Source organism: Pelophylax lessonae, assembly GCF_965119305.1.
Source record: "Pelophylax lessonae genome assembly, chromosome: 2".
Taxonomy (NCBI): domain Eukaryota; kingdom Metazoa; phylum Chordata; class Amphibia; order Anura; family Ranidae; genus Pelophylax; species Pelophylax lessonae.
The window spans coordinates 714,081,113-714,098,641 of record NC_138769.1 but is presented as its reverse complement, the minus strand read 5'-3'; the positions used below and the strand labels follow the sequence as shown (position 1 = coordinate 714,098,641).

Below are 17,529 nucleotides of genomic sequence, written 5' to 3'. Positions count from 1 at the left end.
TGAAAAAAAGAATTGTTGCTCTACATAAAGATGGAATAAGCTATAAGAAGAGTGCCAAAACCCTGAAATTGAGCTGCAGTACAGTGGCCAAGACCATACAGTGGTTTACCAGGACAGGTTCCACTCAGAACAGGCCTCGCCATGGTTGATGTGCTCAGCGTCATATTCAGAGGTTGTCTTTGGGAAATAGACGTATGAGTGCTGCCAGCATTGCTGCAGATGTTGAAGGGGTGGGGGGTCAGCCTGTCAGTGCTCAGACCATACCCCGCACAATGCATCAAATTGGTCTGCATGGCTGTCATCCCAGAAGGAAGCCTCTTCTAAAGATGATGCACAAGAAAGCCCACAAACCGTTTGCTGAAGACGAGCAGACTAAGGACATGGATTACTGGAACCATGTCATGTGGTCTGATGAGACCAAGATAAACTTATTTGGTTCAAATGGTGTCAAGCGTGCGTGGCGGCAAACAGGGGAGGAGTACAAAGACAAGTGTGTCTTGCCTACTGTCAAGCATGATGGTGAGAGTGTCATGGTCTGGGACTGCATGAGTGCTGCCGGCACTTGGAAGCTACAGTTCATTGAGGGAACCATGAATGACAACATGTACTTTGACATACTGAAGCAGAGCATGATCCCCTCCCTTCGGAGACTGGGTCTCAGGGCAGTATTCCAACATGATAACGACCCCAAACCCACCTCCAAGACGACTACTGCCTTGCTAAAGAAGCTGAGGGTAAAGGTGATGGACTGCCCAAGCATGTCTCCAGACCTAAACACTATTGAGAATCTGTGGGGAATCCTCAAATGGAAAGTGAAGGAGTGCAAGGTCTCTAACATCCACCAGCTCCATGATGTTGTCATGGAGGAGTGGAAGAGGACTCCAGTGGCAACCTGTGAAGCTCTGGTGAACTCCATGCCCAAGAGGGTTAGGGCAGTGCTGGAAAATAATGGTGGCCACGCAAAATATTGACACTTCGGGCCCAATTTAGAGATTTTCATTTAGGGGTGTACTCACTTTTTTGCCAGCGGTTTAGACATTAATGGCTGTGTGTTGAGTTATTTTGAGGGGACAGCAAACTTACACTGTTATACAAGCTGTACACTCACTACTTTACATTGTAGAAAAGTGTAACTTCTTCAGTGTTGTCACACGAAAAGATAGAATACATTTTTTACAAAAATGTTAGGGGTGTACTCACTTTTGAGAGATACTGTATGTATGCATGTTGTGTTTTTTTGATGTGTGAGGGCACACAATCTGTCAACAGAAGAAAAATTATGGTTGCCATTGCTGACCACCCTAATGATAGTGACTGGCTGACATAACAGCTTCTATGTGTTCTGACTTCCCAGGCTGCTTTTCTTGTCCCAGGTCAGTGTCTTATACTACTGAAGCCAGCAAACTAGCATTTTGAGAACACAGTCAGCAAGGACATCCTACGTGTTCTCTTAGTAAAGGTTTCCTTCAAAGTCTTAAACAGCAGATCTTATTTTTAATATTCAGGTTATAATTAAATGAATAAAGGATTGCTGTATCCTTTGTGGCCAACAGATATTTATCTAATGTCTATGGTTACTGACATTGTGAATTCATCTAAAAAACAAAACTCTAAGTGCTTTAAGGCGAGAACATAGCTAAGAAATGTCTCCTGTCTATTATCAGAAAGTCCTACTAGGGAAATCGAAAAAAAAAAAAAAAAAAGAGGCAAACTAAAATGGTAATGTGACCAACAACATAACTGTGCACATTTTGTGTTCCAGGCCTTTGTCTGTCATGGGATTTCAGTAACAAGCATTTGAGACCATTTAAAAAAAATAATTCTCTATATACAGATTTGGGCAGTCAAAATTATAACTCACTTGATTAGCGCAAATGTGCGCTGTTATTTCGGCAATATGGCCTCAGAGGCTGGTCTTAAAAAAGGGATCCACCTTCAGATTACCTTAATATACTGGCTTGTGTTTACAGCTCTTATACTTTTATATAAAGCAGGGGTCTCCAAACTTTCTAAGCAAAGGACCAGCTTACTGTCTTCCAGGCTTTCAGGGGGCCAGGCTGTGGCTTGTGGGAATAAACAATGCACCAACATTGGTTTTATTGGGAGGAATTGTGCCCCATTGTTGGCATTAGTATGAGGAATAATGCTACATTGCTGGTATCAGTTGAAGGAATAGTGCCCCATTGCTGGTATTGGTGGGAGGAATAGTGCCCCATTGTTAGCATCAATGGGAGCAATAGTGCCCCATTGCTGGTATCAATGGGAGAAATAGTGCCCAATTGTTGGTATCAATGGGAGGAATAGTGCCCCATCATTAGAGTCAGTGGGAGGAATAATGTCCCATCATTGGTGCCAGTGGGAGGAATAATGTCCCATCATTGGTGCCAGTGGGAGGAACAGTGTCCTATCATTGGTGTCAGTGGTATCAATGGGAGGAATAGTGCCTCATGGTTGACAGCAATGGGAGAAATAGTGCCCCATTGTTAGCATTAGTGGGAGGAATAGTGCCCCATTGTTAGCATCAGTGTGAGGAATAGTACCCCATTGTTCGTATCAGTGGGAGGAATAGTGCTCTATTGTTAGCATCAGTGGAAGGAATAGTGCCCCATTGTTAGCATTAGTGGGAGGAACAGTGCCCCATTGTTAGCATCAGTGGCAGGAACAGTGCCCTATTGTTAGCATCAGTGGGAGGAATAGTGCCCCATTGCTAGCAACAGTGGGAGGAATAGTGCCCCATTGTTAGGATGAGTGTGAGGAATAGTGCCCCATCATTGGTGTCAGTGGGAGGAACAGTGCCCCATTGTTGGTATAAGTGGGAGGAATATACCCCATCATTGGTGTCAGTTGAAGGAATAGTGTCCAATTATTGGTATCAGTGGGAGGAATGGTGGCCCGTTACTGGTGTCAGCCGGAGGAATAGTGCCCCAAGGGCCAGATACAGGCAAGCAAAGGGCCACATGTGGCCCTGTGCTGAAATTTGGAGAAAACTGATATGAAGCATCTAGCTTGTATAATCAAGTATCTAATCTGGGGTTCTGATGTATAGCCAAGAGAACCCCAACTCAGAACTCAGTTCCAACTTTTTTTTAAACGAAACCCAGCTAGGTGTCTGATCTCGGTTTCTGAGTCTCAACCAGAGCAGGGATGGGATCCATTTAAACAAAAAGGTAGCTAATCACTGCCTCTGCTTTCGCACATATGCCATAATTTGCAGATATGCAAAAGTGACTGAATCAGGCAAAAGGTATGTATTCCAGTGTAATATTTGTTTAGGTAAGGGAGGTGTAGGGTGGGGGCATAGTGAACAATAATTCTAGAGAGTCATTCTCAACCAGTGTTATGTGGAACACTAGGGTTAGCTAGGAGGTTGCTAGGGTTTCCCTGAGCAATGAGTGATTTCTGCCTCTTAGAGAAATAATCACTGACACCAGTAATCGTTTCAACCATCTGTAAGGTGAAGGGTCTCTCCAATGACCACGAATGTAAGGCCCATTCCCCCCCAGTGACTATTACACTAATGTAACATGATCGTTACATAAAGCAATTATCAGCAGGGGTTTCCTGAGACCGAAAAGTATTTTCAAAGGTTCCTCCATGTCCAAAAAGGTTGAGAAAGGCTGGTCTAGAGACTAGGTCTTTGGGATCTACTCATGGCCCACCCATCTGGTGCCTCTAAAGATTCAAACTTTACGATTAAAGTCATATTTAACATTCTTTTCTTCTTTAATTTGGAAAATTCTCTTTATTTTAATAAAGTTAGGCATATCTTTTTTTTTTTCCATAATGTTAAAGTTAGGCATATCTTATCAGCCTTTATTTTTTTCCAGCTATAAAAAGCTCAGGCAGTGCTGTTTAGATCTAACATAATTCCAATGAGTCAACTGCTCGGGTTTATATTTAGCAGCTTGGGGTTCCAACCATAAAACAACAAGAAAAACTCCTTTTATTCAAGGACAGAAAGAAAAGCAAAAAAGGAGACGGCTTTGTATCTAGAAAAGGTTGCAGCAAAGCCTGTACAAGCCAATAGATTGAAGTCCTCTGAAGATGGAAAGCCCCTTTAAATCCCATTATTTATGGATGCTTTCTAGTCCTATAAAGACATTACAAATGCATTAAAGATGAGCAGCAATGGATCATAAGCCTTTTTCTTTCAGCAGTAAAGCAGACTAAGGCAGAGACACATAGATGCACGTAAAGACTGACACACACACACATACACATACGGAGGGAATGCCATGCAAGCAGAAATTACACAAGGACAAGGAAAGCGCTTACCGGCACGTTTAACATCATTCTGAGTCAATGTCCTTTCATCTGTGCCAATATTACTGATTCTTATGACTTTCCGCTCTTCTCACTGCTCCCTGCTATTCTCAGTGACGTTTATGACTTTGCCAAATTGTCTTAGATTCAATAAATTTATCGAGCCAATTCTCTAGCTAATAAAATTTACAAGGTCAGCGAACGTACTTTTTTTTTTTTTTTTTTTGAGATTCAATGAATATGACTGTTGGAAATCTCTATCGTATTCCCAAAAAAACAATCTGAGGAGTGAAAGGGTAACTAAAGTTTGTTTTCAAGGAGGAGACACCATTGTATTGTCTTTTTTTCCTTCCTCTAGCAGCTGTCTACATGTCAGACAAGTCAATTACCAATGACTAGATGCCGAGTCGAGAAATCACTTTCATCCAGGAGGAGAAAGGAACAATAAAGCATAATCACTGTGCGGCTCCACTAAGCAGGAAGCACAATGAGCAAAAATGGATCCCCCTATGTACATAGAAAATGTTACACAAAATTGCATTTTTAAAAAACTGACGCACATTATGAAAAATATTTACATGAAGGAAACGCAACAGTGTAAATGGGTCCAAAACAAATTTTATGAATGTTAATAAACTGTAAAAGCCAGCGTTGTGTAGACATTCAAATAGGCACTGGGACTGTAGTTGGGGGCCACCATCTTGGATGTGATATCAGCAACCCCAGCACACTCAGAGCTGTCAATTTGTGTTCACGTTTTTAGGTTGGTGACAGGGTCTCTTTAAATATTTACTAAAACTGGAGAGTGCAAAATCTGGTGCAGCTGTGCATGGTAGCCAATCCGTTTCTAACTTCAGCTTGTCCAATTATGCTTTAGAAAAAAAAAAAAACTAGAAGCTGATTGGTTTCTATGCAGGGGTACACCAGATTTTGCATGCTCCAGTGTTAGTAAGGGTCCTTTCACATGGTCCTCCTCCGTAGGCAGACTCTGTGCTGTTCAGCGGGGGATGGATACACAGATCTCCCGCTGAGCAGGAAGGTTACAGCTCCCTCTCCGCTCTGTGTGCAGAGAAGGGAGGTGTCAGAGCCCCATGCATCTCTATGGGGGAATCGGATGAGAGCGGACCGCCTGTCCACTCTCATCCGATCCCCTAGACCAGGGGTGGGGAACCTACGGTTCGGGGGCCGTATGCGTCCCGCAAAGTCATCTTGTCCAGGCCCCCTGTGCAGCTGAGTCTGTGTCTCTCAGCTGATCTGTCAGATCGGAGCCGATCAGAGGCGTAACTAGAACCTTCAGGGCCCTGATGCAAGAAACCATGAAGGGCCCCCCAGACCCCTGGCCGGGGCCCTTACCTTCAAGCCCAGGGCTCTTCACACTAATCCTGGGGCTCTTTACACTCGTTGCATGGCCTTTTATTACGGTCCCACAGCAGGATTCTTTCACAGGTTCTGCAGTGGGCCCCCTTCCTGCAATCTTGTGGGCCCCCTTCCTGCAATCTTGGGGCCTCCCCACAGTGGTGCAATGCCAGCGTCCGGTCGCAAGTGTGACCTTTGCGATCCTGGAAGTTCACCCACTGGTTTGCTACCGGGCCCCCTGGAGCATGGGGCCCGGTAGCGATTGCAACCCCTGCAACCCCTGTAGTTACGCCCCTGGAGCCGATGCTTCCTGTGTAGTTCCTGCTCCGTTATGACAGTCTGAGTGAGTCACAGGCGGAGTGATATCAAATGCACTCCACCTGTGACCAATACAGGAAACATCGCCTCTTCCTCCAGCGTGGCGCTGCTACACTTCTCCTAGCCAGCATTTCCCGCCAGCAGCACACACAGCAGTACCAGCAAGAGCCAGCAGTACCAGCAGTACCAGCCAGAACCAGAAGTACCAGCCAGAGCCAGCAGCCCTCACAGCAGTACCAGCCAGAACCAGCAGTACACACAGCAGTACCAGCCAGAGCCAGCAGTACCCACAGCAGAACCAGCAGTACCAGCCAGAGCCAGCAGTACCCGCCAGAGCCAGCAGTACCCGCCAGAGCCAGCAGTACCCGCCAGAGCCAGCAGTACCCGCCAGAGCCAGCAGTACCCACAGCAGTACCAGCCAGAGTCAGCAGTACCCACAACAGTACCAGCCAGAAGTACCTACAGCACAGTACCAGCCAGCAATACCAGCTTGAGCCAGCAGTACCCACAGCAATACCAGCCAGCAGTACCAGCCTGAGCCAGCAGTACCAGCCAAAAGTACCCACAGCACAGTACCAGCCATCAGTAACAGCCTGAGCCAGCAGGACCCACAGAAGTACCAGCCAGCAGTACCTACAGCACAGTACCAGCCTGAGTCAGCAGTACCCACAGCAGTACCAGCCTGAGCCAGCAGTACCCACAGCAGTACCAGCCTGAGCCAGCAGTACCAGCCAGCAGTACCCACAGCACAGTAAAAGCCAGCAGTACCAGCCTGAGCCAGCAGTACCCACAGCAGTACCAGCCAGCTATACCCACCAGCAGTACCAACCAGCAGTTCTTTTCAAAATTTACCACATCAAAAAAGTCAACTGCGCTCCAGACTGACCTACGCAAACCTGGAAAACCAGTTGCCAGTAGCAACATCATCAATACCAGCTAACATCACACACCTCACCAAAGAGAAGCAGTTGCAGCCATCACATTAGGGGTGAGTTAATTAAATGTTTGACCAAATATAACAGGCTAATTTTTAAAGGTGATAATTTTGTACGGCCCCCGAATGATGTTATAAATACCCAAATGGCCCTAGGCAGAAAAAAGGTTCCCCACCCCTGCCCTAGACGGATGGAAAACAGGGTGTCCATTCATCCGGATTTCACGGACAGGATCGGATGCGGATAGCAGCGGGTGTCAGTGAACATGTCTCCGCTGACATCCGCTGCCCCATAGGGATGCATGGAGGATCCGATCAGATCTGCCTAAAAAACTGACAGGCGGATCAGATCGGATAGTTTTCATGTGAAAGAACCCTTAATCAACCCCTTTGAGTCATTAGCCAAGAACAAGAATGCAGATAAGGCCCCTGACTTTTCTCAGACTTTCTATACGGCCGATTTGTTTCAGGTCAGTTAGGCCTCTTGCACACTGCAGCTTGAAAAAGATCAGTACAGCTTTTTCTTTTAATGAGCTTAACAACTTCAGCTCCAGAAGGTTTTACCCCCTTAATGACCAGGCCATTTTTTGCGATTCGGCACTGCGTTACTTTAACGGACAATTGCACGGTCATGCAAGGCTGTACCCAAATACAATTGATGTCCCTTATTTCCCCACAAATAGAGCTTTCTTTTGGTGGTATTTGATCACCTCTGCTGTTTTTAGATTTTGCGCTATAAACAAAAAAACAGCAACAATGTTGAAAAAAACAATATTTTTTACTTTCCGCTATAAAACTTTCCCAATAAAAAAAAAATTTAAAAAATCTAACTTTTTCATCAAGTTAGGCCAATTTGTATTCTGCTACATTTTTTTTGGTAAAAAAAAATCTCAAAAAGCGTATTTTAATTCTTTTTTCGTAAAAGTTATAGCGTTTACAAACTACAGGATAGATTTATTGACTTTTTATACATTTTTTTTTGTTTTTTATTAGTAATGACGGCGATCAGCGATTTTTAGCGGGACTGTGACATAGGCCCCTTTCACACTTGTGCAACTTGTCATGCAACTTTGGACATCAGAGTTGCACGACATGTCGTTCCCCATGTTTTCCAATGATACCCATTCATATATGCGGAACTTAAAGTTGCAGCAACTTCAAAGTAGTTCATGCACTACTTTGGTCCAACTTTCATGCAACTTCAGGGCCATAGACTTCAATGATAACCCTCAGAAGTTGCATGAAAAGTCATACCTAATTGTTATACTATGCAACTTGTGCGCAACAGTTGTCCATTAAAACTGGTCAAAGCCAAAGTCGTATCCATGTTGCACCCATCCAAAGTTGTGTCAAAGTTGCACTCTAAAGTCGGTGCAACTTTGGAGTCGTACAAGTGTGAAAGGGGCCTAATACAGTAATCAGCGCTAAATAATATGCACTGTTACTGTATAAATGATACTGGCAGGGAAGGGGTTAATACTGGGGGTGATCAAGGGGTTAAATGTATGCCTATGCTTACTAACTGTGGGAGGGGGGAGGGGGGGCTCTGTGAAAGAGATCAGGGTTTCAGCTTAGCTGAGACACACAATCTCATTGTGCCTGTCTGACAGCAGAGCCACCTGCTTTGTTTACATAGGCAGGCGGCTCTCCGGTCAGTTTCCCCGAAGATTGTTTGAGGTCCGGCAGCGATCGAGCCCGCTCCTCCCGTAGTCTGGCTCCCGCTGTGATTAATCACAGCTGGGGAGCGTGCGCCGTCAAGACCGCGTGCACATAATCACGTAGATCTACGTGATTATGCGCAGCCAAGCCGCCCTGCCGCAGTAGGGCATGGGGAGGTCGGCAAGTGGTTAAATACAGCCCATTAATTGAAATTTGCCTGTGTAAATGAGCGCCGTGCATTCTTCAGTAAAAGCAAAATAGAAAAAATCTGCTTGTTTGGTTAGTAATTTATGCCTCATGCGCGCAAATACGCGCGATTGCGCGGAAATGTCCATTTACATATTGCGCTGAACAAGGACGTGAGAAAAAGTTAACGCATTTGCGCAAATACATAAAAATAAAAAAAATGTCTAAAAAAAAAGTAGATGCTCAAACAGGAGTATCATGTGCAAGAGGCCTTACTCAGACAACACTGAATAAAAGCAAAAGACAAAAAAAAAAATATGGCAGCTACTGGGCTGCCTAGAAAAGGTGCATAGGGCAGTACACTAAACAACAAAAAATATACCAGCACTCAGATAAACAGCAAAAAAAAAAAAATTGCTAATTAACAACATTTAGGTTAAAACAGAGGTTTTTGTTGCGTACATTTGAAAATACATGGGAAGCCTCACTGCTCCAATCAAGGCACCTCTAAAAAGTGTGGTCCCCAACTCTAAATGACCTGAGCTCCCAACTTTGGGGCATTTATATAACAATAACTAAATTAAAAGCAGGTTTACCCTGAATATACCACTTCTTAAATCCCAACTCTGTTTTTTTTTTTTTAAATATACCCGGAAGGTTTAAAAAAAAAAAAGGCAGCCTTGGCTGCAATACTTACATTCCATCCAGAGTGGTCAGCTGCAGTAACTTTTTTTTCTCATAAGTATGTCCTCAGTCTTCTTGAATTGAATGGTGCTCAGCATAAATTGACCTGGAATACTGAGGAAAGACTGACTATAGGACTTTGTGGGCCTGCCCCGAGCATGAAACCCTTCATGCACTGTGTATTGATGCAGATGGGTTGTAATCACATCAGCACCTCTCTCTGCTCTATCTGCTGGGAGAAGAAAAACCAGCGTGGAATGTGACCATCCAGAAGTCCTCAAAAAATATACAAAAACAAAAAAAAAAACCATATGGCTAGACTAGAGGGAGCTTCAAGGGGAGGAGGGTCAGCACATAACTTAGCGTTGAGCTTTAAAAGTATCTCAACACACCAGGAGGCCAGTCTAGGTTTTTTTTATTGGCTGACAATGACAGTTTTCCACACTGACTTTTAAAAAGGGGTGCAAGAAATGGATGCTCATCCAATCTTCCAGGTCTTGTTCTCTGGGGCTTTCAAATGCTATGCAGAACATGAACGGAAGGCACCGTCTATATAATACAGGTAATATTCTTTAGAACGTTTTTCAACCAAGCTGCCATGACACCCTGGGGTGCCTTCTGGGTTCTTCAGGGGTGCCTTGACAAAATGTCTAAGAATTGCCCCATATTGGCCAATAAATTGTCAACAAGCTGGCAGGTGGATCCAGCCTAACTATTATGTTACACAAAGCCACGGGTTTTAACTGTGCAGCATGACAACTTTGGACACCATGCTACTGGCATTCTAACGACCGATGAGGACATAGGTTAATAATAGGGATGCACCGAAATGAAAATTCTGAGCCGAAACCGAAAATACAGGATGCCCTTGGCCGAAAACCGAAACCGAAATTGACTTTTTCCCCCAAATGATATTAAAGCGGAGTTCCACCCTGGATTTTTTTTTTTTTTTAATACCCCCGGGACAGTCAGGGCTAGTGCATTCCACAATGGCTAGCCTCTGATCTGTCCCGGGTTGCACTTACCTGTTAGGACAAATACTTACCTTGCAAACGTCTTGTCCAGCGCTGCCATCTCAGATGTGGGCAGCTTGAAGCCAGCGAGATCCTCTTTGGCGTCTTCTTCCGCCTTCTTTGGTCCCACGATGCTCTGCGCCGGCCCCGACGTCACTTCCGGGTCGCGCGCGTCATCCCTCCACAGCTTCTGGGCATGCCCAGAAGCTGTTTAGAAGGGGATGACGCGCGCGACCCGGAACTGACGTCGGGGCCGGTGCAGGCGCAATGATTCCTGGGAGCTATGACGTCCAGCTCCCAGGAATCATTGCAGAGCCAGGAAGTGACGACGGGCCGCGGCCGAGGAAGGAGGAAGAAGGAAGTAAGGTAAGTATTTTTTCTTCGCTACGAGGTAAGTAAAAAAAAAAAAAAATATGCGATTATCCATTTCTTTTTCAGGTGACCCGGAGCGAGAAGATGGAGGCAAGTATAAAAATAGGGTGGAACTCCACTTTAAATTAGATAGAAGAGGGGCATACACCAAAAACAGGCAGCGACGTACACCTGTCGCTGCCACCCTGTCACAGTATATGTACTGTGACGGGTTGGCAAGAGGTTAATTTAATTACCAATGGTATTAGTATTATGCAGCATGAGGGGGTTAATGTATTGTCACTGCTGGTCACTGATGCATTAGTGACCGACCAGTGGCAGGTAATTAACCCCTTTGTGCTGCATTAGTGCAACCAGTATCTGTGTTAACACTGGTTGCACTGATACTGGTTGCACTAATGCAGCACAAAGGGGTTAATTAACTGCCACTGGTCGGTCACTAATGCATCAGTGACCAGCAGTGACAATACATTAACCCCCTCATGCTGCATAATACTAATACCATTGGTAAGCTCGCCTCAGTGTCCCCCTCGGCAGTACACCCCCCCCCCTGCCACACCGTCCCTCCCCATCCCAAGGATGCAATCTTCTTACTCTCACTCTGCTCCTCCGGTCACTGTCCTTCCTTTCAAAAGTCCCGCCTCTGGCCGGTGGCCCGCCTCCCTGTGATGTCACTACTACTACGATCTGTGCAATTGTGCATGAATGAACTGACACACCGGGCGGGAGGGCGGGCGAGCGGCCGCTAATAGCTATAACTATGTGAGCGTTTCACTTCCCTGTCAGAGGAGATACCCGCATGACAGGGAAGTGAAGCGCTCACATAGTTATAGCTATTAGCGGCCGCTCGCCCGCCCGCCCTCCCGCCCGGTGTGTCAGTTCATTCATGCACAGATCGTAGTAGTAGGGACATCATTGAGAGGCGGGCGGCCGGCCAGAGGCGGGACTTTTCAAACATGCACTGCGCCCTCCTCCTTCCTCACGGCGGCCATTAATTTCGGCATTTTTAAACCATTTTCGGCTGAAATGGAATAGGCCCATTTTCGGCCGAAATTTCGGTGCATCCCTAGTTAATAAGGAGGGCATTGGGTGCCTGCAGATTTCCTTGTTTCTCTCCATCAGCACTGGGGGTCACATTAGCCAAATGAGGAAGGGAGGCTGAAGGAGCAGAGAAACGCTGGAATACTAGTCAGTACCAGTGTAAAATATTGTATATGCTACGTATGCAGACACTGCTGTATTATGTACAACTTCTAGTATAGTTTTCTACATTTTAGAATGGGATGCCTCAAAATAATTCATATTTTTAAAGTGTGACTTGAAGGGGAAAAAAAAAAAAAGAATTCTAAACACTGCTTTATGACATAGTGTAAGGGCTTCTGTGGATGGGCAACTGTGGCATTTGAGATCAGTTGGGGCTTGTTCACACCAACTATATTGAGTTGCGTTGGTATAAGTTGATCTACGAAGGCTCAACGCAAGGATACAGCAAAAAAAATTGCTGCCTAAGCACCTAGTTCATTCCATACGCATTAGTGTGCATTGGGGAAAAATGTAGGCAGGGGAGGAATGGGCCAGGGGGCAAGGGTGGCAAGGGCCAATTGCCCACTGGGCCCCTCTGATGCCCTCTAAAAATGCTGCACCACTTCTGCCAAAGACATGCCTAAAGGATTCCTAGTGAGGAGAAGTAAAAAGTCCCTGATGCTGACCTACTGAGTGCAGGTTGAAGACCAGGACAGAGAGCAGGCCTACCCAACAGCATGGATGGTGTAAACCAGGGGTCTTCAAACTATGGCCCTCCAGTTGTTCAGGAACTACAATTCCTATCATGCCTAGTCATGTCTGTGAATGTCAGAGCTATACAATGCCTCATGGGATGTGTAGTTCCACAACTGAGCAGAGGCCGGTTCCATGCCCCACTGGAGACTCTCCCCCCCCTGCCAGCCCCAACCGAACTGTTCCAGCTCCCCCCAACCACCCTCTGGCTGGATTTAGCCAGTGAGTAAAGAGTACCTGGAGCAGGGCTTCAGCCTGGAATGGGGGTCAAAGGGAGGACAGGAAGAGAAGAGGTAGAGGAGGCCGATTGACTGCACCATGGGCCTCAGGTTTGTACTTGCCCCATGGGCCGAAATTTGCCAGTCTGCCCCTGAATGTAGGCATACTGCATTTTTATGGACAGAAATGCCCAAAACATGTTACAATGCATCACTGCGTGCAAGCACAATGCATACCAGTGTGCACACATCATGCACACCATGACATGCTCTCACTGGAGTGAACGGCCCTTAGAAATGTTTTTGAGGTGACTAATATTCCACTGATAGGTGCATTTGACATGCACTAATTTTCCTTCAAACTTCTTTTGCATTCCCAAAGACTTGTTTGGGGAGAAAAGCTATTCTGACATGAACAAAAGCCCATCAACAACAACCTTAAAGAAAACACTTCTCACAAGCCTTCAGATTCAATTGATCCTTGCAAGGCATTTGTTAGGTAACAGGAAAGAACACCATGCACCCTCTTTTGATGCCTTCACATACAAGGTCTTATATAAATAAAGCCCTCTGTAGCAGTTACACCGTAGATGTACAGCAGTAATATAAGCCCTTCACAGGAGCAATGGCATATAAATGTATAATATAAATTGTGTATTTATTGCACTGTCTGGCCTTGTGTCTGCGCTGTAATCAGATGCAGATTGCTGGTGCATGGAATGCTCCGTCAATACATCGCAATATACTATAAAATAAAGCTTTGGGCCACAAGCAGGCCTGTTATTACAGTGGGACTCATAAATCAGGTTAACCCATGGACGTTGGGTCTTTACCAACACAAACTTCAACTGCAAAAAAGAAAATGTAAAAACTGGTGCTAAAAAAATTGTTTGTGCCTGAAGAAGGATCGAAGAGTCATCTGCAAAACGTCTACACTATCATTAATTGAATTTTTCAGAACAAGCCTGTGATCTCTTCACACATGGTCTCCCATTCAGGAACCTTAAGGGACATACATGTATGTCCAATGTATTTTTAAGAGCACCTGCGATTAGGGATGCACCGATCCAAATTTTTTAGTCCCGATCTTTTGCTTTGTGAAATCGCCGATCCCGAGTCCGATCCGGAAGTACTGTTTTGTGAGCTTATAACAAAAAAATACTTCCGGATCGGTATCGGCAGATACCTTATAACAATTTTGCATTCAAAATCTAAAATATCATGGGTTTAGTCTTTAAGAGGTTAAAGTTCCCTCCTCCGGAAGACTGAACGAAAAGATACATTGTAATCATTGTGTTTACTTAACTGGGAGAGTTGAAAGGCATTTGCAGGAGGCTCTTTTTTTTCTTTGACAGCTGTTCTCTGCTCCCTCACATGCTATGTAAAGAGCAAAACCGGATCGGCCCGTGGATCTCTTAATTTTACCGATCCCCCGATCCAGCTATTTTGCCAATATCGGGGCCAATATCCGATCCGAATATCGGATCGGTGCATCCCTACCTGCGATCCCACAATCTCGTTCTTTTAATCAATCTGACAAACGCAGCTTGCAAGGCCATGGTCTGGGCTACCCCTTGTGCCTCTATTTATAAAAGTCAGCCTCATTGGCCAACAGGGAGCAGGAGAAATAGTAGGAGATGGGGCAGAGCATTAGTAAACCAGCTCTGGCCAGAATTTTCTTACTAGTGATGCCTGAGCTATCGGATATTTGGGGCATTCATGTAGACACGTGAAGGTGGTGATATGGTGGGGGTAGGTCCCAAAGTCTCGAAAGTCAATTAATGTCAGATTGTAAGCTCTAACGAGCAGGGTCCTCTAGTTCCTCCTGTTTCGAACTGTATTGTAACTGTATTGTAACTGTATTGTCTTCCCTCACATTGTAAAGCGCTGCGCAAACTGTTGGCGCTATATAAATCCTGTATAATAATAATAATAATAATAATAATGTCAGATGGTTGCACAAATAACCTTTCTTCAGACAACTCTGCACTCCCAACCTTATAGTGACTATTCGGGGAAGAGCCCTTTTCTGTTCCAGCATGACTGTGCCCTTGTGCACCAAGCCAACTTCATAAGATCATAATTTGAAGAGTTTGGTATGGAGGAACTCTTGTTGCCTGTACAGAGCTCTGACTTCAACCCTACTGAATCCTTTGGGGATAAATCAAAATACAAACTAGGCCTCTCAGAACCTGACCTCATAAATGCATTTTTTTTTACTTAACTGGCACATTTTTCCACAGACACACTGCTAAATCTTGTAAAAAGCCTTCACAGAAGTTTGGAGGCTGCTCTAACTGCAATAAGGGATTAAGTATAATGCTCACGGTTATGAAATGGGATGTCAACCAAACTCCTACAAGAGTGATGGTCAGGTGTTTTGGCCATATACAGGTGGTCCCTGGGTTACAAACAAGATAGGGACTGTAAGTTTGTTCTTAAGCTGAATTTGTTTGTAAGTCAGAACAGGTACATTTTTTTAAGTTTAGCTTCAGCCAAAAGAAGAATTTTAAGTTTTTTGGATAGCATAGAGAAGGGTAAACACCCCTGTACCATTTGTTTTGCTGTCTGTACCCCTGTTCAAAAGCTTGCACCTCACTTTCTGTCCCTATGGAAACTGCATTTTGAAAATTTTGGGTTGTTGTGGAAACAAGGATTAGTGATAAAGCTTCAGTGGAGACACTTTTCCCATGAGAACTCTTACAGGAGTGACTTTCCCTTCCTAGGGCTAGATTCCTCCTCACTTCCTGTTGTCTCCCTCCATTTGTAAGTCGGATAACTGTAACCCGGGGACCGCCTGTAGTCAGTGCTGTATTTTGGCCTAGGCCAACAAGGCCCAGGCCTAGGGCGGCACTTTGCAGGGGGGCAGCAAAAAAAGCCCCCCCCCCCCTCCACCTGAGACTCTATTGGCCACTGGTTGCTAGAGCTGCCTCACTCACCCCTCTCCATCACCCCCCTCCCTCTCTCTCATCCCCCCTCTCTCTCTCACCCCCCTCTCACTCTTTGATTCCCCCTCTCTCTCTCATCCCCCTCGCTCTCTCTCTCCCTCACCTTTCTCTCTCTCCCACCCCCTCTCACCCCCCCCTCATGAGATCTCAGGAGTTCACGCTGGGACTTGTAGTCCTTCAAATTTGGAGGGGGCCACATCCGTTAAAAAAGGAGTGGGGCATATTTACATAGGAGGGGGGGCGCCCAATTTTAGTCTTGCCTAGGGCAGCACAAAACCAAAATACACCACTGCCTGTAGTGTATAATTACACAGAGTAAAGACTTGCCCAAACACAAAATGCTGGTCAAGAGTCAGGTCCTCTAAAAAACCAAGCTGGTTGATGTACAATTGCTTATCCATGATTTCAACCCTATTTCCACCCATGCTCTGCACCCTGGGCTCTATCTTACTCCCCCAATGACCTAACAAACCCAACTAAGTTATCATGATAGACCAATGGAACAATAAACAGGGTTTATTATTTGGTGTAGTTAGAATGGTTATTTTAAGGGAATATGAAAATTGGACAAAAGAATGCAGAGGATCAATATTCACAGTGAACTGAAGTTGTAGTCAATCCTCTAAACTGAACCCTCTAACAAAGCGTGGGAGAGATTCTTTATGTATCCTAATTACATTAGAGGTATTGCAATAGATAAATGCGTAAATTGTAACTTGAACATGCGTCATTTGTTTTAAATTATTGGCCTCCTAACCACCAAATGAAAGGACATTTTGATACAATCCAACATGGAATATGTATGAAGCTGAGAACCCAGGACGAAGCCGAACATGCCATGAGGACACTCCTTTAAATACTGAAAAGCATGCCTCACTCCCTGGAGCATTTCAATTTTGAACATTTTAAATGCATTTTATTTTTCATCTGTCCTACCAATGGTGCAGTGCTCTCCATTCCAGCCAGGGCTGCATTCGCATTTGCCATCTCGACACGTTCCATGCTCGTTGCATCGTGGGTGACAGGCCCTCTGATCACAAGCAGTTCCCATCCAACCCTCGTCGCAGCGACAGCTGCCTCCGATACACATGCCGTGACCTCCACAATCCGCTGCACAGATTTCTGTTGGAGAGCAGAAAGAATGCAAATATAACATGAAAATAATAACCAAAGTGGAACTCAAGCAAAAAATAGCTTCCAACAGAGTGATTTTTTTTGTTGTTCATCGCTTTAACCCAATGGAAAGATTTTGCCCTCACATTCAATCCTGACAACACAACAGAAGGTGGAAATGTCTCCAACAGCTATAAGAACCCTACTCTTATTTTTAGTTATCACAATAGAATTGGGACTTAAGCCTAGTACACACGGCATTGTCCGGTTCAATAGAAACCGGCCGACATTTGGCCCATGTATATGGCAGCCAGTCCAACAGAAGCCACCTTCTGTCGAAGGCTCATGACCGAAAAAAGATCTGCCGACCGGCTCCCCATCAGCTCTGTCAGACAGTAGCTGACCGCACTGACCAGAGTGTTCTGGCGGGGGGAACACAATAGCACAGCAGAGGAGATCTCTGTATTAACATTGGATTGTTAGTACATGCCATGAGCATGTACTAACATCGGATTGTTAGTGCAGTGACTCCGACCTGAGCTGTCTTTTTTTTTCATTCAACCCACTGGGTTGAATAATAAAAATAAAAAAAAAAGTAGTAGTGTGTACCATGCTTTAGGAATACACCATTTTGTATACAATATATTGTCAAAAGTATTGGGACGCTTGCCTTTACATGAACTTTAATG

At 45.0% G+C, this 17,529-nt stretch overlaps 1 protein-coding gene across 6 annotated transcripts in view; it reads right to left on the bottom strand.

The window, feature by feature from the left end:
• TENM4 (teneurin transmembrane protein 4) overlaps positions 1–17,529 on the bottom strand; it is a 1,723,986-nt gene that overhangs the window by 149,822 nt on the left and 1,556,635 nt on the right. For all 6 annotated transcript variants that reach the window (XM_082246029.1, XM_082246030.1, XM_082246031.1 and 3 more), the window contains one exon: positions 16,664–16,849. In XM_082246029.1, the coding sequence (XP_082102155.1) occupies positions 16,664–16,849 (186 nt within the window). The remainder of the gene's footprint in view (positions 1–16,663; positions 16,850–17,529) is intronic.